Source organism: Microtus pennsylvanicus, chromosome 8 (assembly GCF_037038515.1).
Source record: "Microtus pennsylvanicus isolate mMicPen1 chromosome 8, mMicPen1.hap1, whole genome shotgun sequence".
Classification (NCBI taxonomy): domain Eukaryota; kingdom Metazoa; phylum Chordata; class Mammalia; order Rodentia; family Cricetidae; genus Microtus; species Microtus pennsylvanicus.
Window position 1 is genome coordinate 84559910 of NC_134586.1, and position 25181 is coordinate 84585090.

Below are 25181 nucleotides of genomic sequence, written 5' to 3' on the forward strand. Positions count from 1 at the left end.
TGAAGATAAATATTTTTCTTCCTGTTCATTAGTTTATACTCTATGTGGTATGTACAGTATTATGTACACTATATTTAAAACCAAACTGTCTTCAAGATGTTAATAATATCCACCATATGTAGATGATACAACTAATATTAAGATAATAGCTATAAAATGCCACCTGACCCCTCTGCCTGTGGTAACCATGGCCAAAGGCTAAAATAAAGGGAATAAGTATGAGGATGGAATGTGTTTTCAAGAGGGACACTCTGCTGAACGCACGAAGATCGTAAAATTGAGAAAGCCACTATTCAGTTACCACTTTGTTGATTTATTTTTAATCAAATAAGTGTATATGCTACATACCATAGAGAAATGCAATTCTGTTAGCCCTAGTGGGTTTTGTTACGGTGGTGGTACTGTCCTTAGGACTTGGTGTGCCACCTAAGAGAACACAATGAACCAAGAGGGGATGCACAGCTCATGACTTATCAGGGTATCTTTATCTAATTTTGCAGATTTGAAGATTTTATGCCGTGTGTGTGTGCATGCATGCATTGTGCATGTGTGTGTCTGTGTGTCTGTGTGTGTGTTTTCTTTTTCTTCAAACCAAGAGTTCTAATAGAAGCCTCACCTGTCAATAGGCAGCTGCACATCTCAGCACATGCAAATTCTAGAGACCAGTGCTGCTAAGCCTAATTATCATAAGAAACTGCAGGTTAGATTCTGCTGATAGAAACAAGGACTAAAGGAACAGAAGTGTGCCACAGAGCACACTTGTAGAGCTTGTCAAGCACACATAGAGCTTCTAGGTTTAGAGTCTAGGTTAATAAAATATTGTTCCAAAAGAACATGCAGACGCATCATCACTAACACCAGGCATGGTAATGAAGCTGAATATATTAACCCCTATTTTATAGAGAGAATTTAAAAGCTTCATGAAATAAAGAAAATATTATGTTATACGTTAACTTTATTGCTCAAAGGCATTTGAGTTTATAGCAATGCCTTAAATTTTCTCCTTGGATGAACCATAGCTTTAAAAGCAGCCCTTGTTACTGTCATTAAAGTTTCTTATTGCTGAATGCTAAGCACAGCCTGTGGAATTGTAAAGATGGCTGGATACTTGGCCACGGGCATTTGATATTTAATAAAATTGTTTGACTGTTAACGGTGCCATAAAACTAACTGTAGTTCTAATCTTTTATAATGACTTAAATTTGGGGGTGGTACACTTGAATCTGAGGCAGTGTTACTAAATTTTAGAGCTAAACAGATATTACTAGCCAAGCCTTTCATTTCTGTAGGAAGACACCAGCCCAACACAGCCTAGCTAATCAGCGGCCTGCCTAAGACTTCATCTAATTTCCGGAGCGACGACCTGAACCTTGCCTTTTCTGCTTCTCAATGGAAAATATGCTCTTCTTTACATTCCTTAAAATCATGCCCAAGCTACATAAACAAGAAATTCTATATCCTGTTTAAAAGTAAAAACATAAAGTTAGCATAAATCTGACTGAAAATAAATATAGCAAAAATGAAGGTGATGTAACTATTAGTACTATTTGTTCACTTTTATATCCCTAAGAGAAATCTCTATGACTGACTCTGATGGCTCAAGTCACTTTTTTTTGTAAGTTATGAAGAAGATCTGGGCTGATTTTCACTCATGGAGACTAACATAAGCTAGGTGCGCATGGTGACACACACCTTTGATCCAGGGACTCCAGAGGCAGAGGCAGGCAGACTTCTGTGAACTGGAAGCTAGGGAGTGACTGGGAAATTAATGAAAACTGCAGAGTCTGGCAAAGGCTGTAGCTCGGTAGTAGAGCTTCTGCCCAGTTCTGCAAAACATTCTATCTTTGCTCCCCCTTCACTTAGTCCTGGTGAATCACCTGGGCATGGGTCATTCTTGTGCGTGCTGAGGCTCTATCTAATGCACCTATTTAGAGTTAGGAATGTTGAAACCTCGTCCTTTTGTTTGGGTGGCTTTTTCCTCCTCACTCTTTGCTTCTCCTTACCCTGGAGGAAAAAAAAAAAAACAAAAACAAAATAAAACAAAACAAAGGAACACAAAAATACCAGTCTGGAGTTGGCACCGTAGCTCAGTGGAAGGGAACCACCTAGCATGTGGCAGGCCATTTGTTTATCCCTGGCAGCACAAAGCAAACAAGCAAATGCATCTTCTTCTTTAACAGGTGACAAGAACAACACAAAGAACCAAGGAGAGAAAAGAGGAGAGAAAATACATCTCCTTCTTCGGGAGCCAGCGGCCAGACTGGCTGGTGGCTGCCTTTGGAAGGCTCTTTAGCATTTAGCATATCTGACTCTGCTTTTCTAGGACTTCCCTAGTCATTATTTAGTCCATTCTGGCTCCCCAAACAGAGATTGTGTAACTGTATTGAGGAGCATAGGAGTTAATTATACAGTGTTGAATTTATAGAGAGCTACCCACAAAACATCCCTAGGGGAACTGCCTATTCCAGTTCAGGACAGATACAGCAAGAGTTTCTTGTTGGCCATGGAACCTGGGAATCACTGTGACTAACAGGCATTGTGGCCAAAAGGCAAAGTCAAACGGTGAGCCTTCTCCTCTACGTGCAAACATTCCCCAGTGTACGTGGTAATGAGCTCAGGTTCAGAGCGGAAATCTTCCGAGCTCCGTGCTCATCTGCATCTCTCCTCCAGAGCAGCTGCTCGGCCCTCTAACCTCTTCACTGAAGATAGGAACGACAACACATACCTCTAAAGTCCACTCTAAGCAAGTGAGAGAAATTCAGGCAAAAGCACCTAGCACAGTATCTGATGACTGTAAGATTCAGGACTTTTACCTATGTATACATGTATTTCTTTATTATTCTTCTTTTGCTCAGTAAAATGGTTTTAGGACTTTCCTATCTTTGGGCATAAGTTATAACTGCACCTCATCTGTTGAAAATGGCCTGGGACTGGTATATGATTATTGGCTCCTAGGATAAGTATTTCTACACGTAGCATGGTGGTGGTGGTGGTAGTAGGTGGTAGTGGTGGGGTGGGGGGTGGTAGTGATGGAGTAGAAGTGCTGGTACTGGTAATGGTGGTTGTGGTGGTGGTGGAGGCAGTGGTGGTGGTGAGGTGCCTCCAAGTGGCAGGTCCCAACATGACGGCTCTGCGATGTATTATTACACAGGAGCAGAACCTAGGTGATTCTGAAGCAATACATGAATGTGTGGAAGTGACCTCAGATGAATTAGCATATGACCCTAGATGAATTAGCATATGACCCTAGATGAATTAGCATTTATGGTAGTTGAACTGCAGCCACCCGGTAGTGATCGCTACTCACTTTCATCTACTTCCTGTGTATTCTGCAAGGTAGGAAGAGAAAGGGAGAGGCCACTTTATCAAAACTGGCTTGGTAGACTTAACAACTTACTCAATGTTTGACTTCCTTTTTGGGCATAGAAATTTGGATCTTGATCAAGCATAGGGTTGGGATGGAGGGCTGGGAGAAGTATGATAGATACTTCAGATAGCTGAAACTGGACCCTCCTCTGGCTTGGTAAACATGGAGCTCCCCCAGCAGTAGGGGCTCTGATAGGAGATGTGGAATAGTTGCTTTAATCAGTTCAAAGGAACCAGGCTTTTCAGAAAAGAGAAGAAGTTTATAAAAGTTCAGCTGAATATGCTAGATCGTTTGTTACAGTGTGCTCTCACAGAACTTGACAGTCTCCATCTTGAGGTGTAGGAACATGCACCTGTGGAAAAGACAGGTTGGAAATGGTTTTGTAGAAAGCAATGCCAGTTCCTTGTTCTCTGTCCCCTCTGGACCCTGCTGACCCCCATGAACTCTGAGCAGTTTTAGAAACACGCCTATGTTTGCAGGCCTGTGACAGGGGCTAGGCGGTCATCAGCCATCACCCTGCACCATGAAGGAGAAGGCCACAAGGCCCGAATGCAGCATCAGGCTTAGAGCTATGAGGTGGTTTCTAGGGTCTGGTTGGAAGAAGCCAACAAGCTGCCTCTGCATGTGACAGAGGGGAGCTCTTACCCTGCCTGGTGATATTCAAGGATTCCGTGGGACCTGACTGGCTCTGCCATCCCGGCATCCCTTCAGATGTTCGTTATCTCAGATCCCAGCCAACCTGATTTTCTTTCTCTCTGCTTCTTTTCACAGTGCTCATGTGTCTCAAGTCAGCAATGTTTCAACAACTGGAGAGTAAGTTATTTGTTTTCATATTTTGAAGATCTTTATGCCTTTTCTTCATTTATTAATGAAGAAAAACAGCAATTTTAATGTTGTATAGAGTTGGAAGATTGGAGCATGTCTCGGCCAATAGCTTAGGCTTGTTTCTAACTAGCTCTTACAACTTAAATTAACCCATATCTTCTACTCTTCGTTCTTTTCTGTGGCTCAGTTACTTTCACCCTGCCCTGCCCATGCTGCTTTCTCTGCATCTCCTCTTGTCTCCCCTTTCTTCTTCCCAGCATCCTCTGTGCCTGGAAATCCTGCCTATCGATTGACTGTTCAGCTTTTTATTTAACCAATCAGAGTGACACACCTTCACAGTGTACAAAAAGATTCCACAGCAAGAAGATCAAGATAGGAAACAAGCAGTAGATTTTAAGCCGTTCATCTCCAGAAAGTAGCTCTGTGTGTAACTACACACAATCCCCCTACCCCATGTGAAACTACCAACTAGGTTCTTTCTTATTTTCACTATGTATACTAGGTGAGCCTTCAGTTTACTATGTAGGCCAGGCTGGCCCTTGACTCACAATCCTGCCTGTCCCCCAGTGCTAGGATTGTAGATGAGTGGGTCACTATGCCTGGCACTATTAGCTCTTGGTTTATTTCAGTAGAAATAATGTCAGGTTCAGTTAATGTTTACAAAGCCATCTCTGTTCCCCGGAGGCAGCTTGTGGAGAATGGAAGTAAAGCTCAAGCATTAGCCATGGCTTTTCTCCCCCACTTCATTCATTTTACTGAGGTGACATTCATTGAGTGCCTGCCATGTGCCATCCCCAGGGTTACTGTGGGACAGAGTGAGCCTTGGCCCTGCCTTTGAAGATTTTTGCAGTCCTTTTTTATTTGTGTTGTTATTGGGATGTAGGAAGGAAAACAAAGTTGTGGTGGCACCACATCCTTTCTCTGCACAGCAGTGGCAATGCTGGGGTAATTATGCCTGGCACAGTTTTTCCCTCAGAGGCTAGGGGCATGTAGGCTAAGGATGTCTCTGCTTTTTGCACTGCCCCTGGCTGGGCTATCTGCACTTGCTTGCCTCTCTGACCTCATTGTATGTGGTTCCTTGGTCACTTGACTTTCTATTGCTGAGACAGACTGGTTTGATTTCCGTGACATACATTCATCTTGGCTGTGCACTGCCCAGCCAGAACTTTCATGTTTTGATTCATCCCTTCCAGGAATCTCTTCCTGACCCACTAACAGATGGCACACTGCCACACTGTTCCCTCTGTCCTGCCCTGTAGAAGTGCAAGCTGTGTTAACACAGGATCTTTTCTGCCATGTTCACGCTCATCTCCCCTATTGCTCTGCCCTAAGGGCTTCCTCAGGAAAGGGCTTCCTTGGGAGAGGGGATGAGAAGGCATGGCGTCAACAACATAGACACTGGGAGTCGGGTGAAAGGGAAGCCCCAGACTCGTTTATTTAGCAACTGGGAGAACTTTATATACCCTCCCAGTACCCAGGCGTTCCAATCTGTAGATATGTGTGGTCGCCCCGCACTGGCCAAGCACAATCAGGACCTCTGACAGCACCTGTTGCTAGTCTCTCAGGCAGCATCACATAGTAGTCGTCCTCTTTGACCAGGCACAATCAGGACCTCTGGTACAGTGCCAGGCAGACTCCAGGTTGGCATCCCTCAGCCTGGTAGACCTTAACTTCCTACACTCCCCAATGCCAAGAGACATGTTAGGAATGTTAATACACTACCTAGAATGTCTCCACTTCACTAGATAAATAGTCTGTGGTCCAAAGGCCTTTCGGTCACCCCTACCTCTTTGTTTTGTTTTGTTTTTCTGGGACACATGAAACCTACTCATAACATCTTCCTCAGGTGATAATCTAGTGTTAAATGTGGAGAAGGTGGGATATGGAGGAAAGAAAGAAAAAGGAAGAAGCACTGACTGGAGAGAATTGGAATCTCAGATGATTTCCCCCATTATTTCAGGAAGCAAACAAGGGCAGAACTAACTGTCTTTGGCTCTGTAAACCTTTAAGATTCCAGAACTGAACCAAGATGGACACGTTCTTGCCCATCTTGTGCCTGATACTCTCTCCTCATGCAGTTGGTGCCACTGTGAGTTACTCTCTATGTGATGCTAACTTATTTACATTCCCTACACGGGTGAGTCCCTTTGAGCACTGGATACAAAGAGTTGCAGTGACTACCTCAGTTAGGCTTTATGTGCCCCTTGTCTTAAAGTAATTTTAATAAAAATTTATTAAGAATTAATAAAACTGTCTATTTGGCAAAATTTAAATTGAAGTTCTTGAAGACCATTTGATAAAATTGGGCTAGTGGTTTCATAAGATTGCGAGTTTAAGACTTGATGGTCTATGTAGCAAGACCCTGTCTCAAAACAAAGCAAGCAAAAACCATTTTATTTAAAGGAAGGTACCCTTCAGTCTAGCTATTAAAAAACAAACAAACAAATAAACACAAAACCTGTGGATATTTTAGGTAGTAAAAAAGCAACCATTGAGGAGTGTAGTGTAAATTAAGAGTTTCCATACCAGCGTATTCAGAATTAAACTAAATGGGGACTAACTGCTTGGATACACTGAATGATTCTGCCACAGTAAAACTGCCACAGTTTTTGTGAGAGTAGGCAGAGCAGCGACAATGGGCAAAACTATCCTCTTTGTATCTCACGGCGCACTGTTTTGGCCTTTTGTGCTTTACCTTTTCCCCTTAGGTTTAATAAAGTAAATCTAGCCTTCCTATTTGAATAGCATATTTTGGGATGTGCTCGTGTGAACTCAGTTTTAATTTTGTCAATCACCATTTGATTATAAATGTAAAGCAATTTGCAGTGCCTTTGAGTTGTAATTGTTCTGGTGAGCTGGGGGTAGAAATACTAATCCTTATTTAACTTTATCTTAATGAGATTCTAAATATATACTAGGTATATATGTGTGTGTAATATATATATATATACATATATTTACTTTGTAAATCAGACCGACACCTTCTGCAGATCTGGTATGGCATCAGGAGGAACCGTGCTTTGTAAAGATATTCAACTGTTGCTCTATAGTGAAAATTTTCTGCTTCTACCTTTCCTTAAGTGGCTCTTATTTCCTGACATCCTCCCAATCATTGCTACATCTGCTTTGAGCATTTCAGTCACCACAGACTCACAAAATGAGACAAACTACCTGGTGTGATTTAACTCAATATGATTTAACTTAATGCAATAAGCAATTGTTTTACATGAGCATACTGTTCTGTCTTTGCTCATGAAGTACTAAATGCCTTTAGTGGGAAAAAGATACTTCTGAACTATGGGCCTATTTTAAAGGAACTCATTGGTAACCTTGATTGCTTCATTAACTTGGTGGTTTGTTTTTAACTAGACTCTTAGAAAGAACCATCAGGTCAGCAGTAGAAGAACATCTTTTCGATGTCAACAGCTCTGGAGATCAAAGTTCAGAAGACTCAGAAACTGGACCACCATCACCATCTTCAACACCCACCAGGCATCGAGGGCATCAATTTAAGAAGCAGGATGATGTTTGGCATGGCCGAGACAAGTAAGCTGCCATCAGCTCTCACTTCTTGAGTTTTCTCTTTCTATTTTTAAGTCAGTCACTATGTCACATGCCACCTGCTCCTCTCATTTTAGTACCCGGGTTAAAATTGTACAAGTTTTCGCTATGGCCATTCTCAATTTAGCCAGCATTTCTATGTGACTTAGTATCTCAGTCTCATCTAGATATCTATCTTAATTTATGTATTTCATAACATCCTGTTGAATAACTTGTTTAGAGAAATTCTGTCCAGAGGTTCTTTCTTCCGTATAAGTCAACATGAAGTAGATTTATTAATAAACATGAAGTTAGCTATTAATCAACAGAGTTCCCTTTGATAAATACTGGAGCACCCCTGTAATAATTCTAACACATGGTTATGTGTAGTAGGTGGCCACTTGTTCATTTCCGGCTACCCTGACCACAACATAACCACACAGAAACTGTATTAATTAAATTACTGCTCGGCCTATTAGCTCTAGCTTCTTATTGGCTAGCTCTTACATCCTAAACTAAGCCATCTCCATTAATCTGTGCATCAGCACAAGGTCATGGCCTACCAGCAAAGTTCGGCAGGCTCCAACGGAGGCATCTGTCTCTGGAAGCAGCTACACGGCCTCTCCTTGATTCCTCCTATTCTCTATCATTTCCAGCCTGGCTATATTCTGTTAAGCCATTGTCCAAAAGCAGCTTCTTTATTCATAACCCAATAAAAGCAACATATATACAAAAGGACTTCCCACACCATTTCCCCTTTTCTGTTTAAACAAAAAGGAAGGTTTTAACTTTAATATAGCAAGATTACATATAACAGAACAGTTGCCAAGCAAGAATTATAGTTACAGTATTTATATCTACTTTATCTTTTATCATACCTAAGGAAAACTATAACTATCTATTCTTCAACTCCATCAAAGACTCCAGAAGGATATAATATTACCTAAGTAAACAGGAAATGCACTGTAGACAACTTCTAAAACTCTAGAATTGACAGAGACATCTCGCTGCCAGGACAGTCACCCAAAGTTCTTCTGTATCATTGGGGTATCCATCTTCAGCCTACAGGCCCATAGAATTCAGCAGACTTTTCTGTGAAACAGGAAATTTCAAAGACTGTTCTGCCTATATTGGCAGTTTGTCAGTCACTTTCTTCTGTGTCCTGAAGAATGTCTGACAGGCTCTTTCATGAAGCAGGAACTCCAAAGGTCTGTCTCACCTTCTGTAGGCAACTTCAGCAATCATTTTCCTGTGGATCCTACAAGTAACCAACTCTATAAGGAGCCTCTTCAATCATCCTCTTGAAGTTTTAGTATTTTTTTAAAAGCTGAACATTTTAATCAACAGAAGAAAAGCTTAATTTCTATGTTATAATATTACTTAACTTTAAAACTTTAAAATTTGCAGCATAAATTTTAAGAATGGTGTTACAAAGAGTTTATTCCCCATTAGTGGCTTTAGTAAAGTAAGAATGCAAATCACCATTCATAGTAATAGCCATAAGGCAGGTTCCCAAGGAAAATTAGTATGTATCATTAACTGATTATATTCATGTTTTTCTGGAATGTTCCAAGTTTGTTTCCATTTACTCTGTGGTTAATATTTTTACTTAATTACTAACCATTGAAGACTGAAGTTAACCCTAGTTTCACACATTCCCCTCTACTACCACCCCCTGAATTCATAAACTATAGCAAAATCTTTATCAATCAACTCTCTTTTTGTAGAAAAGTCATAGAAGATAAGCCATGTAAGTAAATCCCCTGCTATATAATATTTCAGTGTTCAACAGCTATGTTAACAAATAAAATTCATGCAAACAGCAGAATCAATCATCTAACCCACTGATTTTACAAGGAAAAAAAGTTTATTAGTTTAAGAATTGTGTTAAAATTTCAGCCCAAATTGGATTTTTAACTATGAGATCTCAGAATTTGAATTGTTGGATAAGGAGTTTTAGTTCTGAGATTATTTGGAGGATTATTAAGTATAGATTTAATCAATATCCTCATGCACTAATTTTGTATTAAAAAGCTATGCATCCATAGAAAATTTAATATTTAAAACAAACTTTATTTTAAAACACACCTTTAACCTCAGCACTTGGGAAGTAGAGACTGGAGAATCAGAATCAGGAATTTTCAAAACCAGTCTTGGCTACAAAGAGATTTCTTAAGGCTAGTGTGGACTGCATGGAAACCCTATCTCAAAATAACTAAATAATAAAACAGTATTTTCTAAATATTTTTGTTAGAACTGGTAGAAAAGAGTAGTTATAATATTTCCTTAGAAAAAAGAAAAACTGCAGTACCCAAAAATGTTCACATTTGTAATCAGTCCCTGACATATTTATAGAAAACATTTAGCAGCATAATTCATTTGCATTCTGTCTGTCTCATTATGTTACAAATATAATTTATTCATTAACATAACTATTACGTTCTACTTTAGCATTTTTAAAGCTGTTTTCAAAGTGTCGTGACAGCTTATTTTCCACCCTCTCTTTGGACAGCAGATGCATTTGTGGGGTGGGAAGTGGTAGCATAGCAAGAAGATATTAGTGGTAGCAGAGGTGGCTGCAGGGACCAGGCAGAGGTGATACGGTCAACGATGAGTAGGGGCCAAGTAATGTGAGCCACAAGCTAGCCCCTCCCTCTGAGAGAGCTTGGAGAGCTGGGCTTCCCAAGGCTGTGGATGTTTCTTACATGTGTTATCTTAATTTTATTCAATTAGCAACATCTGGAGAAGCAGGAGAAACGGGGAATGGAGGAGTCTGGTCTGTTGCAGTCTACCCATGAAACTCTAACCTTAATTTTTCATCTCTGTCCTCCCCATCACTGCTCATTCTAGTCCCTATCTTGATCTTGTTGCAGCTGTATAAAGAGTCTTGGGATGTAAATATTTATGTTCGCCTAGGGTTCTGTGTATGGTGACCACACAGAAGTTACCACAATACTCTTTCCTAGGCACCTGGTCCCGTCCTTTTGCTCCTTGCTTGCATTGTCCATCTTGTTGAGAGATATCTGCCTATCTCTCCTGACATGCTGGGCCACAGACTTGATGGACAGAACTTCCCCAACTTCCAGCACACACTGTACAGCTTCTTTGGTTTTGTGAGGTCATTTAGCTCTCACAGTCCCAGAGCCATGATTTCTACCTGGCTGTAATTTTACCGTAGTCTGAAGTCTGCAATGGCCACCCTCTATTCCCTGATGGGCTCTCCTGATGCCTTTGCTCACCTGTGCTATCCCTTCCAGCTCTGTTGGTTTCCCATCTCTCACCCTTTTGCTTTGCATACTTTCTAGCTGCTGATTTTTCTAACAACTCTATTCCAGTCTCAGAACTTTCTTTTGCCTTCCTTCTTCGTATAATATGTAAATGGAGACTGTGCTTTCATTTCCCAGACACCCAGACCCAATAATCACACAAAAAAAACTGTATTAATTACAACACTGTTTGGCCAACGGGTCAGGCATATTCCTAGCTAGCTCTTACATCTTAAATTTACCCATTTCTATTAATCTGTATATTGCCACAAGGCTGTAACTACTGGTAAGGTTCTGTCATCTTTCTCCTTCAGCAGCTATATGGTGTCTGTCTGACTCCACCTTCTTTCTCCCTCTATCTCTGTTTAGATTTCTCACCTAACTATATTCTGCCCTGCCATAGGTCAAAGCAGTTTATTTATTAACCAATGGTAATAAAACATATTCACAGCATACCACATCAGTAATGACTTCAGAATGTTTGGTCCTCTCTGATAACCCCAGTAGAGACATTAATATTTTATAAATTGTGAAAACATCAAGGCCAGTTGTTATAGCATGTAGGGAGTGTCTTATTGCTAGGGTTTAATTATAACTATTTAAATCAATTTAGCTAAGATTTTCATCAGGTTTTACTTTCTTATAAAAGCACAATTAATCTAGACCTTATAATATTTTACCCAAAACTGTGAGCCTCCTGGAATAGTTGCAACATGTTTTAAGGAAATCTGTTTGTTTTGTTATGTTACTTTGCATCTCACTACTTATAGCCATGACAGTCAAATACTGTCCCCAGTCAGTGATGGTCTGGTTGTAGGTGAAGTCTTACTGAGGCCATTTGTAACTTTTTAGATAAGTATCACTGAAGAGAGACAGAGACTATGAATCATTCACTCTGGTGCAAATGATTTGTTGTCAAATTTACAAGTTAAAAAAACAATCAAACTCAAATAATTGGTATCTAAAATAAAAGCATAAATGTTTGAGAAATATATCTAGTATATAAAAGTTTCCATCTAATTTGCTTGCTTAAAGAATCTGCTTGTTACCAGGAATATGCATGTTTGTCTCTATTTTATTATTGTTTAAAAGCAAGACATCATCTTTAAATGAAAGTAGTTTAAATCTTCCAAAATATAATGACCTGAAAGCTTAATGCCTGTATTTGTTATAAAAAATATTATATTAAAATCCTGTTGTAAAGCGAAAAGGAAATCATGTTCAATTGCAGGAATGATAAATGTCGTTATTATTATATATAAATAATATTATTAAGAAATTAAGTATGCAATAAAAGAGGAAGAAAGAAATTGAGGAAAAACGGAACCCTGGGCAAGGATCCAGTAATTAAAAGGAAAGGTCTAGAATTCCATGTCCAGGTAAAATTCGACTCATGTCAAATCTGACAGCAATATGATGTGTGTTTGGGAAATGAGTGGGTTCCTGGGCTCCAAATCCTCACTAGCACTGGGACTGAGACACACGGGTGTTGATGTGAGCACAGATCTCCCTCTGGGGAGCTGACACAGGTAAGCACAGCTGTCCTGCCACCTTGCTGCATGTCAATTTCAGCACCTTTTTCTGCTTATTGGTTCATTGTACCAAATGACTATAACATCAGCTCTTCACTAGCGTGCTTGGCTGCTATAACAAACACACCAACTCATTGTTCTAAGCAACAGTACTTACTTGTTCACAGACCTAGGGACCGGCAGGTCCATGATCAAGGTATAGACAGATCACTGTCCTAGGCCTGACAGGACTGTCTTTGCACTGTCCTCATGTGACCTTCCTTCCACACATGGTTTCCTGGTGTCTCTTGCATGGACAGTACTCACACTGGATGTCCTGCCGTAATGACCTCCACTAGCCTGAATGACTTAAGAGAGGCCTTTCCTTCACCACGGGTTTATTAGGCATCAAAACATTGGCATAGTAATTGTGAGGGGATGCAGATGAGTCTGTATCAAGCATGATAGAATCTCCACTAAAAATTATAATGTACACATAGTAGTTTTGGGAAGTATGCGGGGTGATAAGAAGACAGAATTTTAAGGATGAGACATATTTTGGATTTGCAATCATACTTCTGCAGCCATCTGCAGAAGATATTATGCATGAGTGTGATGCCCGCATGCTAGACGCTGTCAACTTTATATCCTCTCTTCAATTCGCTTGACTGTAGATGAACTTTCTCGTCAAGAACATCAGCTCACAAATAATGACGCAGAGACTTATTGTTAATTATGAAAGCTCGGCCTATAGCATGGGGTTGTCCCGCCAGCTCTTATAACTTAAATTAACCCATTTTTAAATCTACATTCTTTTCTGTGGCTCAGACCTTTATTCTGTACTGCCCACCCTGCTTCCTCTCCATATGGCTGGCGACCTGCCTTTCTTCTTCCCAGAGTTGGTTCTCTCTTTCTGGAAGTCCCACCTATACATTCGGTCTAGCTATTGGTCATTTAGCTTTTTACCAAAGCAATTACAGTGACACATCTTTGCACAGTGTAAAGGAATATTCCACAACAGTTTGTCCTTTAGGTGTTTCTGATAATTGTATATGAATTCTCACACAATTTTAACACATACACACACATATATATGTAAATATATACATATACATTCTACATTCTAAAATGACCAAATTAGACAGCACAAAATGTCTCTATAGATGATAAAACTTTGAAAATATGATAGTAGCTTTTAATTTATAATTTTCTTTCTATTATAGTCTAATGGTATGAATTTTATTGCAGAATAAGTATTTAATGCTCTCTTTCACTGGGGGATGTGGAGAGCTGACAGTAAAATATGGTGTCTATTCTTGGCTGCCAAATTAATTTATTTCCAGACGCAGGTTTGGAGTGAGGGAATTACACTAACTCAGCCATGCTGTGGGACCTCAATCATTTCTGTCTTACTAAACTATAGTGTCGTATTGGTAGTTTAATTTGATCTATGGTATAGATTAAAATAAAACTTTTCTAAGTCATTAATTTTGTGAAAACTTCTTACAGGAGTGTTTCAAATACTAATGTTTCAAAAGAACAAATGAGTCAAAGCCCATGATTATGATATTCCTGTGTGACGTGATATGGTGACTATGATATTCCTGTGTGACAGGATACAGTGACTATGATATTCCTGTGTGATATGGTGACTATGATATTCCTATGTGGTGTGATATGGTCACTGTATTATGAAGTGTCCCCTTCACATTTTAAAATACGATTAAACTTTTTTTTCCATTCAGGGAACTTATCGACAAGGAGAATATCCCCTATGGCTTCCACAGCTATGATGAGTGCGTTGTGAACAGCCAGGAAGCAGAAAGACTCCCGGAGGACGCCTGTGACTGTGTCGGGGAAAGAAGTAAACCCAAACGTCAGAAATCCAGTTCCAGGCTCACAGAGCTCAGTGAAAATCATGAGGGGTTCCTGGTAAGTAGGTATTTTAATAACTTCTTTACTTGAGACTCTATAGAAAGTCAAAAGATCACAAGCATCGTTAGGAGGAGTGACTTCACTATGGGTAAGAAACCAGTCACGTGTTCTTTGATCAGAGATGTAGATTACTTAAATTTGGTGTTATTGCTAAATTGAAGATGGACACACGTGATCAAGGGTAGAAGTTGGGACAGTAGTGAGATGCTCTGGCCATAATCCTGGTCTGTGATAAACAGTTTGAACTAAAATTATACCAGAGGCAGCACCCCAGCCCTACAGGAGCTTGGTGCTGCCAATTTATGAGGCGAAGACAGAGTATAGGGAATGATACCCTAGGTTCCCTTCAGGGCATGTTAAGATGGAGTGCCCTGTTAGACATGGAAGAGGACCTATCTTTGAGGCAATTGGATTTCTGGGCCTAGAGTTCAGGCAAAGTGTCTGGGAAGGAGGCAGGTGTGATGGACTTCAGAATTAGAGACATTAAAGACAGTACACGGGAGGAGATAACTAGGGAGGGAATGTGGGTGGGAAAGTGGTCCAGATAAAGATAAAAAACACTGAGCACAGCAACACTTAGAGAATGGGAAAATAAGCATATGAAAGAGATTTAGTAACAAGCAGCCAGAAAATAGAGGAGAAATGAGGCCAGTTTGGAGTCTTAGAAACCAGTTAACTGAGTTTCTTAAGAAGAAGGGGTCAGAGATGAGGCCAAGTCTGACCATTTGAATTCACAAAGTGAAGCTCACTGTTGACTTTAAGAAGAGAAATCCTGGTATAGATTCAAGGGAAATGGGAGGAGAATAACTGCAGGGGACAAGCAATATAGAGGCCTAACTGACCCAGGCCAGCCAAGGAGGAGTACAGAACTCACCGGCCCTCACTTGGCTTGGTGTCCGGGTCTTTTTCTTTGGTTTCTCTGGGATGTGGTGACACTGAGATCATTGGGGTCTAGGAAATAGGCCACTCGGAGCTACAAAGCAGAGACAGTGAGCTCGCAGTCAGCGTTAGGTTGCTCTGTCTCTGCTCCATGTCATCTCTAGTGACAGAACTGAGATAGTGGGCTGTGTTTTAACTATTTCCCTTACTTTAATCTAAAAGAATCCTAAGTCTTTGGCCATTTTATTTTCTTTTTAACCTGACTCAATTACATGATTTTTTTGTTTGTTTGTTTGTATTCTACTTCTAAGGCTAGCCTTAAGGCAAAAAAGGGGGGGGGCAATAACAAAAACAAAAAACTCCTTTGAATATCAGTTTACTAAATACCCTCCCCACCTTGCACACGCATACTCACACACAATCTCTTACACACATGGTTTTCACAAACTCATCTCTATAGGCCTATATCTCTTTATCCCCCAAACGCTCTCTCTAGAACGGTCTAACGGTGTCACTAGAGAGCCACCAGTGACGCATGCATCTTCCTTCTAAACACGGGAGACAAGCTTGTACATTAATTCTCTCATCATTAATCTATCCATAATCATGGAAAATTAGAAGCAACTTTATTGTTTTAGCTATAAGATAAATAAATTAGTAATCTCTGGACACTGGTTTGGTAAGATACACTCTAAGTATTAGAAGTTATGGTAAAGAAGACTAATAAAATAGAAAGTGTTGACAATTGTATTTGAAATGCTTTATAATTTTAATCTTTCCAATAGATAGGAGAGTATTGTTAGCTGTCTTCATTCCAAACACGAAGGCATGAAATATAGGTGACTGAATACTTAGATCGTAAGTAAGGGAACAGCAATTCCAGTATGGGATCCCTCATTTAAAGTAAGCTGTGGAGTAGCGTGTGTGTGTCTGTGTATGTGTGTGTGTGCATGCATGTGTGTGTGTGCATGTGTGTGTGTGTATGTGTGTGTGTGTGTGTGTGTGAGAGAGAGAGAGAGAGAGAGAGAGAGAGAGAGAGAGAGAGAGAGAGAACACAACTCATTCCCAGGAACAAGACTGAGAGAAAATGTTTACCTGAACGTGGTTGCATAATATTATGGTATTACTAGAAATAATTATCACTCTTTTCTTTATTTCTCAACACATCCTATTAGACTATATAATCCTATAGCAAGCACTATATTGAAAGTATTCAAAGCAGATTTCAGTAGATCTCCTCTCATCTTCAGTAGATCACAGCTGCCACCCACTATCTGAAATCTCAGTGGAGACTCACAAGAGGAGAATGGGTCTTGCTGGTGGGTTATATCTTAGTTTCAGTTTTAGCTTTACCACTCTATTACTAGGCAAATGAGAAGAGTAGTACAGCTCAAGGCTCAAGCACTTGACTATCATGTGTAAGACTGAGGATTCAATCCCCAGCAATGCTAAAACAGATTGCCCCAAGTAGGTAGGTATGCTATGAAGCTTTAGTTGCTATATATGTAAAATAATGATATCATTATCTCTTTTGGCTTTTTGTGAAATAAATGCAACTAAAATTCTAACGTTTAGGTAAAAGGGAACACAGTGAAGGTTTCTCTTCAGATGGTCCCTGTACTCCAGGGCCCAGCCCCTCACTACGTCAGCCGTCTGTCTGCACTTTTTGCTGTAGTCCTTTACCTACCCAGCCCTGTAGTCAAATTTAACACGTTCCTGCAGACACCAAGTTTTCTAGGTTATGAATTAGCCCTTTAAGACCCTTCTGCAGTGGCCTGTTGTGGCCTGTGTGTGTCCCTTTGTCTCTTGGCCTTTCTGCAACACTGATCTCTCTTTGCCCCTTCTCAGAGTGACTGTTGACTCCTCTGCTGGGGCCTCACTGGCTCCCCTTCCTGAGTCCTGCTTGGATGTGAGTGTTACCCAAACCTTGACACCTCCATGTCAGGGCCTTGCTTCTGATCTTCTTCCATTCTAATCTTTCCACGATCTCTGCAGATGTGTTCCAGATCAGGTTTGCCTCATTAACACCTAACATCAACGTGTTCAAACCAGCTTTCCTTTTGCTCTGTGGTCTCTTTTGACCTTGTTCTTATGCAGCCTCAATATGTCCTCCTTAGTTGTTCCAAGCTCTTTCCTTTCCCTTATTTCAGCCCCTCCTCCCACTTTCTAGTTGTCAAATGTAGGTGATTATATTGAAAGTATCTTGATTCCTGGACCAGTAATTTGGCTTTCAGGCAAAAGTGCTTTCTGCCAAGCCTGATTATCTTAGTTCTATTACAGGAACCTACATAATGGAAGTAAAGAACTGACTCTGGTAAGTTGCCCTTTGACCTCCACATACACTTCTTGGCAAGCTTAGGCCTCACCCCATACACACTCACGCACATTAAAAATTAAAGGTCATTTGAAAATAAACTATTTTCAGTCCTTTCCCCATTGTCTCTCCATTGCATGGCTGATACCCTTTTCTAATTAGTCTGGAGTCCAAACAGTCAACTAGAATGTCTGCACACCTCCACTCTGCCCCCATTGGACCATTCCATCCGCTGCTGCAAAACAAATCACCCATGCAGTACAGACAGTGCTTTTAAACTCGATCTTCAGTGCAGTGCAATACAGCAAGAGATCCCGTCCAAACTCTATGTCGGTCATCTTCTGCGCGGTGCCTCATGGGAAAATGTCGGTCACTGTGAAACGCTGGCCTAGTCACGCCCGTCTCCAACAAGCACTCCTGTGGGGCCTGAGGACATGAATGGTGGCCAAACCAGGCACACACGTTCCGCCTACTGAAGTGTGAATTTTCAGAGGATAAGGGGGGTGACGAGTACATAAATACAGTCAGGTGCAAAACTTACCAACTATGGGAAGCAATAAATCAGGGTGAGGAGAAGAAACAGTGAGGGGAGGTGCTAAAAAATGATGCAGAAGAGAGGGTCAGCAGGATAAGCCTCATTGAAGAGGGCACTGATAAAGGACATCAGAGAGGACGGAATAAGCCCGTGGAATCCCTAGGTCCGCCGTGTCCAGGCAGAAGGGACAGGAGCCTTCTCTTTTTGTTGATGGGAGGAAGCTGCTGTGGTTGGGTCTGGGTTAAGAGGGGAGTGTGATGGCTGGTAAAGTCAGATTTTGTAGGAGGAGCCCCTGTTGTTTGACGTTTTGCAGCCATGTTCAGCACTTGACTTTGAATATGATGAGAGGCCACCAGAGCAAGTCCTTTTTCATTGTACCTTAGGGAAGGACCAGTCTTTTAAGAGGAGCTTAACATGCCTGGATACATTGTTTTCTGTGGTTTTTCTAGTGCGGTTTGCCATAAAAGGAAATAAGATGCAAGAAGAGGCACAGCTGGCAATTGATGGAAACCAAATTGAAAGCCAAAGATCCTAAACCACGCCATGATCCTAACCATACACAAAGATCCTAAACCACACCATGATCCTAACCATACACAAAGATCCCAAACCACACCATCATCCTAACCATACACAAAGATCCTAAACCACACCATCATCCTAACCATACACAAAGATCCCAAACCACACCATCATCCTAACCATACACAAAGATCCCAAACCACACCATCATCCTAACCATACACAAAGATCCTAAACCACACCATCATCCTAACCATACACAAAGATCCTAAACCACACCATCATCCTAACCATACACAAAAATCCCAAACCACACCATCGTCCTAACCATACATTATACTGTTTCCCTTTGTTTCTACCCCTTGATGGCGTCAAGGATGTCAACTCAGAATTCTAGAAAAGTAGGCCAAGCCATAATAAATCATTCATTTGTCTTATTTTCTACTTTGTTTATTTTATAGCGATCTTTTGGTGAGCTGATGGGGTTATTGTGAGCCTTAATCAGACTTCCTTTACAAAGAGTTTTTTTTTGTCAGTAGGTTATAAATACATAGATGAATACATGCTGTTTAATTTGTTACCTTTTGTTTATTTTCACCACAAAAGCAACTGTACATCTTTGATATAGAAAATTTTGAGTTCAAAAGAATTTAGGTCAAAAATTCAAAACAGCTATTCTTCTGAGTTGATTTAACTTACAAATAAGCAAGCAAAAAGTTCATTCAGTCTTAGTTTAAGAATGACTTTTTCTGTGCTCCGTTCCCTGAATGGTATATAGAAGGCTTTAACCATAGCTAAGCTTGGTGCACATGCATATAATGCCTATAATTCCAGTACCTGGGAAGCTGACGCAGGAAAATCTTGACACTGTCTAGGAAAGGGCATGCAGAGGCTGGAGAAAGCATTGACCACACTCACAGAAGCAGGAAAGGTCCTTACAAACATGCCTCCTGGAAAACATTTAGCTCACTTTGTCAACCTGAAATACCTACTATTCTAAATACGGTTCCTATTTATAGTCTGTTCTCCTAATTATGATGAAAGTTAATGTCAGATACTGTAGGAATGGTGGGTTCTTAACCCCGCTGCCTTTTATGGATGTTTTCAACTTGCATTCAATTATAAATATAGCCTTCCAGTATAAATGAACGAATGACTGGATACAGCTTGCTTTGGACTAGAAATTATTTTAAGTCCCCTGCTGCCCAGTGTTGGGATTAAAAACTAGACTCAAAACCTATTTGCCATCTAACTGAAACACTTAAACACTAGAGGACAAATTAAAAGACATTGTCTTCAAAAGCTGTACGTGCTGACAGAGCTTTCGGAGGACAAGGGCAGAGGCCTCCTTTGAATAAACATGTCACCCTGAAGGGCATGGTAGTGTTGCCAGTCAAAACAAGTCCATGACTCTAACCTTGAGTTCAAGAAAGGAGATTGTGATATGACCTCATTAGTAAAGAATCAGTGGCAGCTTGAAATTCCTTTTTATTACTTTTGTGCCTTTTATTCTTTTAGTGCTGAAAATATATAGGCTAGGGCCAGCAGGGTGATCAACAGGTGTACATGGCCTGGTAACCTGAGTGTGATCCCCGGATCCCAAAAGATGGCAGGAGAAAAGTGGGCCCATAGAGTTGTCCTCTGAATCCACACTCATGCAGGCGTACATGTGTCCGTGTGCACATGCGCACACACACAAAGAACTACTGATATTGTGAAGAGGCACCATGAAGAGCGAGCTCACTCTCTCTTCCCATCTGCACCCTTCCAGTCATGAAGTAACCATATGCCCAGTAACAGCACGTATTCTGCCTCTCCTGCTGAGATGTGAGACGTGATGTGTGTGACTTCCAGGCCTAGCTGGTGAATCTCCCAATGCTCCCTCCTGTGAACTGGAATGAGAAAGAAATCTCCCAGAGCATGCCTGGAGCATTGCGCTGAAGATGGCAGCTGTTCTGGGTCTCTCTCTCTCTCTCTCTCTCTCTCTCTCTCTCTCTCTCTCTCTCTCCAGCTCTTCAAGACTTTGGAGTTTAGACTTTGTGTTATACGAGTTACCCTGAACAAAGCGACAGCTCTCACATTGATCGTTCCTGCTGAGCTATGCTGAACACCAGCAGTTCAATGGCAAACGTGACCCAGACAGACCGCTGATCTCACCCTCATCACTTTCATAGCTTAGCTGCCCCAAACACACTTTGTCACAGTGTTTTTTAATACCTTTCTTTCTCTCTGTCATAGACCCTGCTTAGGAAAGTTAAACATTAATTGCCAAAACACAGAGTGCAGAAGCCAATGCGTTCTTTCTGTATTCAATGGTACACAAAGGAAAGGACTCTTAGGTTTGCATATAAACAGGGCAAGATCTGTTTAAAAGGAAGAACTTATTAGCTGCCTTTTCAGATGGAAGGGAAGCTATAGCTCAAACACAAAGGTGGCACCAAGGAGAAACTGCTCAGATTTCTTGTGATGTGCTTTTCTTTAAAAAAAAAAAAAAAATAGTATTGACTTGTAAAGAATTGGGTTGTATTGCATTTTTTCTCCATCTCCTTCCTTCCTTTTTGCCCTCCCACCCCTATAGCCTCCTTTCCACTTCAATGTCACATGAGACATTTCACCCCTTCCCCCCAATTTCCTCACACTCCTTGTCCTCCTCTTTCTATCTCATTTCAAACTCTGTACCTGCTCCCTGAACTCCTTACTTGTTCGACTCACAAACATTAAAAGCTAGGGTCCTCATATGAAAGGGAAGATGTGTCTGTGTATTTCTGAGACTGGGTCACGTTGTTTAACATCATGTTTTCCGTTCTATCCATTTTGCTGCAAATTTCATGGTTTTATTTTATTGTGTATACCACATTCTCATTATGCATTCTTCTGTTGATGGACATCCATGCGGGCTTCATGCCCTTTTAGCACTGAATAATGCATCACTAAACCTGGATGCGTAGGTATCTCTGTGGTAAGATACGGAGTGCTTTGGGTGTGTGCCCTGTCGTGGTAGTGCTGGGTCATGTGATCGTTCTATTTTTTAATCCTTTGAGAAACATCTAGACTGACTTCCATTGTAGTTGCTCTAGTTTACACTTCCCCATTAGCAGATAAGAAATGTAAAGAGCACTTCTTTTTTATGCGCACAGTCGAAACCAGGACCTTGCTCTACTGCTGAGCTACATGCCAAGCCCAAGAGAGGCCTTTGGACCAAACTCATTTATAACCAGACCATTCTATTCATCACTGCCTATTGTTTACACGAGGATATATTAGTATTACATTCCACAACGGGAATAAATTAAATTGGGCATGAGGGTACATAGCTGTGCCCTGGGACTTTCAAGATGGAGGCATGAGGATCACCTCGAGAGCATCCTACATTACATGAGACTTTGTCTCAAACGACAATGACACAGACTAAGAAGAAAAGGATATTAAATGAACAGTGATGGTTATATAAGTTCTGACTAGATTCAAGATCGATCCTCCATTGCATTGCAAACCATCCTGATTTTCTGGCAATCTGATTCTTACACTTTATCCGTAAAGGCTTTTTTAGCTAATGTGGATGTTACTGTAAGCCATTTCCACAATGGTGTCAGTTTTCTATGCTAAAAGGATGACAGGACTCCATAAACCTTTGTGCCAATAATCATCATTTTAATACAGTGTTCCCTATCTAATTTTTTCTGGCTTTTCTATCTGAAAGAAAGGAGGGTATGCCATTGAATTTTCTTTCCTTTCCTCATAGCAAACCATGTTTGTTCTGTTACAGAACGTGGACAGTCTTAGTTCTGTGCCGTCCCATGGAAGACCAGGACCGGAAGCTGTTGAACTGAGATCCAATGAAAGGTAATTTTAGAATTTTCTTCTTACCCTGTTTTCAATGGCATGAAAAGATTTCTTTCACTAAATACAATGTGAGTTATAAGATCTGGGGGGGGAGGGGGAGTAGACAGAAAGGATTGTGTGTGGCCAGCACTGTTTATTGCAGAGTACTTGGCATACAGACTCTAATATTATGGCTAATAATCACATCTGTGTGTAGTTTTTATAAAGGTTTTCTTTCTCTTTGTGCATTATTTTTAGGATATAATATTTTTCCAGGGAATGGTGGTATATACCTTTAATTCCAGCACTCAGAAGGCAGAGGCAGGCAAATCTCTGAGTTCGAGGCCAGCCTGGTCTGTAGAGTGAGTTCCAGCACAGCCAGGGCTACACAGAGAGACACCGTCTTGAAGAAACAAGATATAATATTTTTATTAATTATTTGAAATTTTCATAAAATCTATTTTGATCATATTCAACCTCTCTCATCCAACTTCCCCAAATCAATCCCTCTCCCTGAGCCATCCAACATCATGTTGATGTTTTTAAAAACAGACAGACAAACCCAAGTGTGTTGTCTAAATATTCTTGGATGTGAGAACTGCACTGATGTGTGGGGTCACACCCTGAAATAAAACTGACCCTTCCTCTCCTAGCATCTATCAAATGCTAGTGTTGGGACTAGGGCCACTCCCTACCCTCCACTCCCCACGAGCCCACCAATGCCGAAACTTTGTCTTGAGCATCTACAGATCTTGAGCATGCAGTCATGAAGCTGCCATGAGTCTCCATGTGTTGTTCTACTCATAGATTAGTGCATCTCCAGGCTGCCTAAATCTTAACTTTCTCTTCTGTTTTATTTTTGAGTTTTATAAGAATTTGGTTTAAAGATACTCTGGCCACTTCTAAAAGAAAATTATAGTATGAGTAGATAAAAGTGGTTATAAAATAAATGGACAATTTATGTGTTTTTGTTGTTGTTCATAGCAAAGAAAATGGAAGTGGTAGTGGAGACCCTCAGCATTGTGAGGTGAGTAGCTAAAGAAAGAGTAACTGGTAGGGCATGGCCCTTGTTCTTGAGTGTGCTTGGGGATGTCACTAGCCTGTTGGTAAGAGCCAATGAAGTAATTGACAGGCCTGTGGTTAGAATGGAGGGTAGAGCATTCACCTACCATATACAGTGTTCTAGGTTTGATCTCTACCAGTAAAAAAAAATTCTTTAAAAATGGAATCTAAAAATTTAGCATCTTTCTCCTTGGAAAACTGCACATTCACATGAAGCCATTATAATTAATGAAAATCTCCCCATTAATGCTATAGACTTCTTATATTTCTTCTACTCAATTCTTGCAATGTATGCTTCTTCATCAACCTACCTAGAAAGCTGGTCATAGTTCTTCATGCTTGTAATCCCAGCGCCCAAGAGTCTAAGGCAGGAAGAATGGCAGTTGGGCTACATAGCAAGACTGTCTCCTTAAAACTAACCTAGGTAGAGACTGTCATCTTCTTTTTTGAATTCAAGTTTCAGCTTCTTAGATAATTCCTTCATAGCTAGCTTATTTTCAACTCAAGTATCCACAGGACAAAAGCAAGAGGGTGGTGTGCTTTCCTTGTCTCTAGGGATTGTGTCAAAGAACACATTTCTTCTTTTCCCTGCCATCTTCCTTGGCTCACAGAAAGCCCTTTGACATTGAACCTAAAGCGTGCCAGTCTCCTGGAGATGTCTTCTTAACTGTTCTGGGATAAAGTGGAGCAGAACAGTCTTGTCAATGAACTTCATGATTATAAATCATAACCCCAAATGACATGTGGCTTACAGTGCCTTCCTTATCTCTTTGGGTCATAGCACAGTCACTGGGACAGATCTTCAACTCTCCTGAGTGCCAGGCCTTCTTCTTACATGTGCCATGCATATGCAGCACCAGTCACCAAGAGTTACACGTTCCTTTCTCCTGAGGTTTGAATTAAAAGTTACTTAGTGACATTAAAAAATTGAATCACTTCAAAACACTACAAATGAAAGTAGGGTTTCTTTGGGCAGGCCTTGGAGAGATTGGCACTTTAATAAACTATCTTCCTTGGGCTGTTTGAATGGGGGTAACTTAAGGAAGAGGTGGCAAGTGTTCTATGACACGGAGCCTACAGTGCTTGCTCTTTCTTTCTGAAACCCATTGACAACCACAGGTATCTGGAAGAGAAGGCATCCTTACCACTCTTAGGTCCACTTTCTAAAACATATAACTGAGATACATTTTCTGACTTGTGCTTACTATAGAGGTGCCCTACAGTTTGGAGTCTTCTGTAAGCTAAGCATTTCTCTTTAAATGTTTAGTTGGTTTTTTGCTTTGTTTTGTTTTAAGTATACGTCTATCTTTGGATAGATATGCCTATGAGTGAGGATGTCCATGGAGGTCCGAGGCATCGGATCTCCCTAAAAGCTGGAGTTATAGGCAGTTTTGAACTGCCCGATAGGGATGCTGGGAAGTGAACTTGGGGGTCTCTATAAGAATAGCAAACACGGGAGGCAGAAGCAGGCAGATCTCTGTGAGTTCGAGGCCAGCCTGCTCTACAAGAGCTAGTTCCAGGACAGGAACTAAAAGCTACAGAGAAACCCTGTCTTGAAAATCAAAAAAAAAAAAAAAAAAAAAAAAAGAATAGCAAACACTCT

At 40.7% G+C, this 25181-nt stretch overlaps 1 protein-coding gene across 2 annotated transcripts in view; it reads left to right on the top strand.

The window, feature by feature from the left end:
* Positions 1 to 25181, top strand: part of Fam13a (family with sequence similarity 13 member A) — an 85390-nt gene that overhangs the window by 26181 nt on the left and 34028 nt on the right. For both annotated transcript variants that reach the window (XM_075983948.1, XM_075983949.1), the window contains exons 3-7: positions 4139 to 4180; positions 7562 to 7738; positions 14255 to 14441; positions 22461 to 22537; positions 23501 to 23543. In XM_075983948.1, coding sequence (XP_075840063.1) covers positions 4139 to 4180; positions 7562 to 7738; positions 14255 to 14441; positions 22461 to 22537; positions 23501 to 23543 — 526 coding nt within the window. The remainder of the gene's footprint in view (positions 1 to 4138; positions 4181 to 7561; positions 7739 to 14254; positions 14442 to 22460; positions 22538 to 23500; positions 23544 to 25181) is intronic.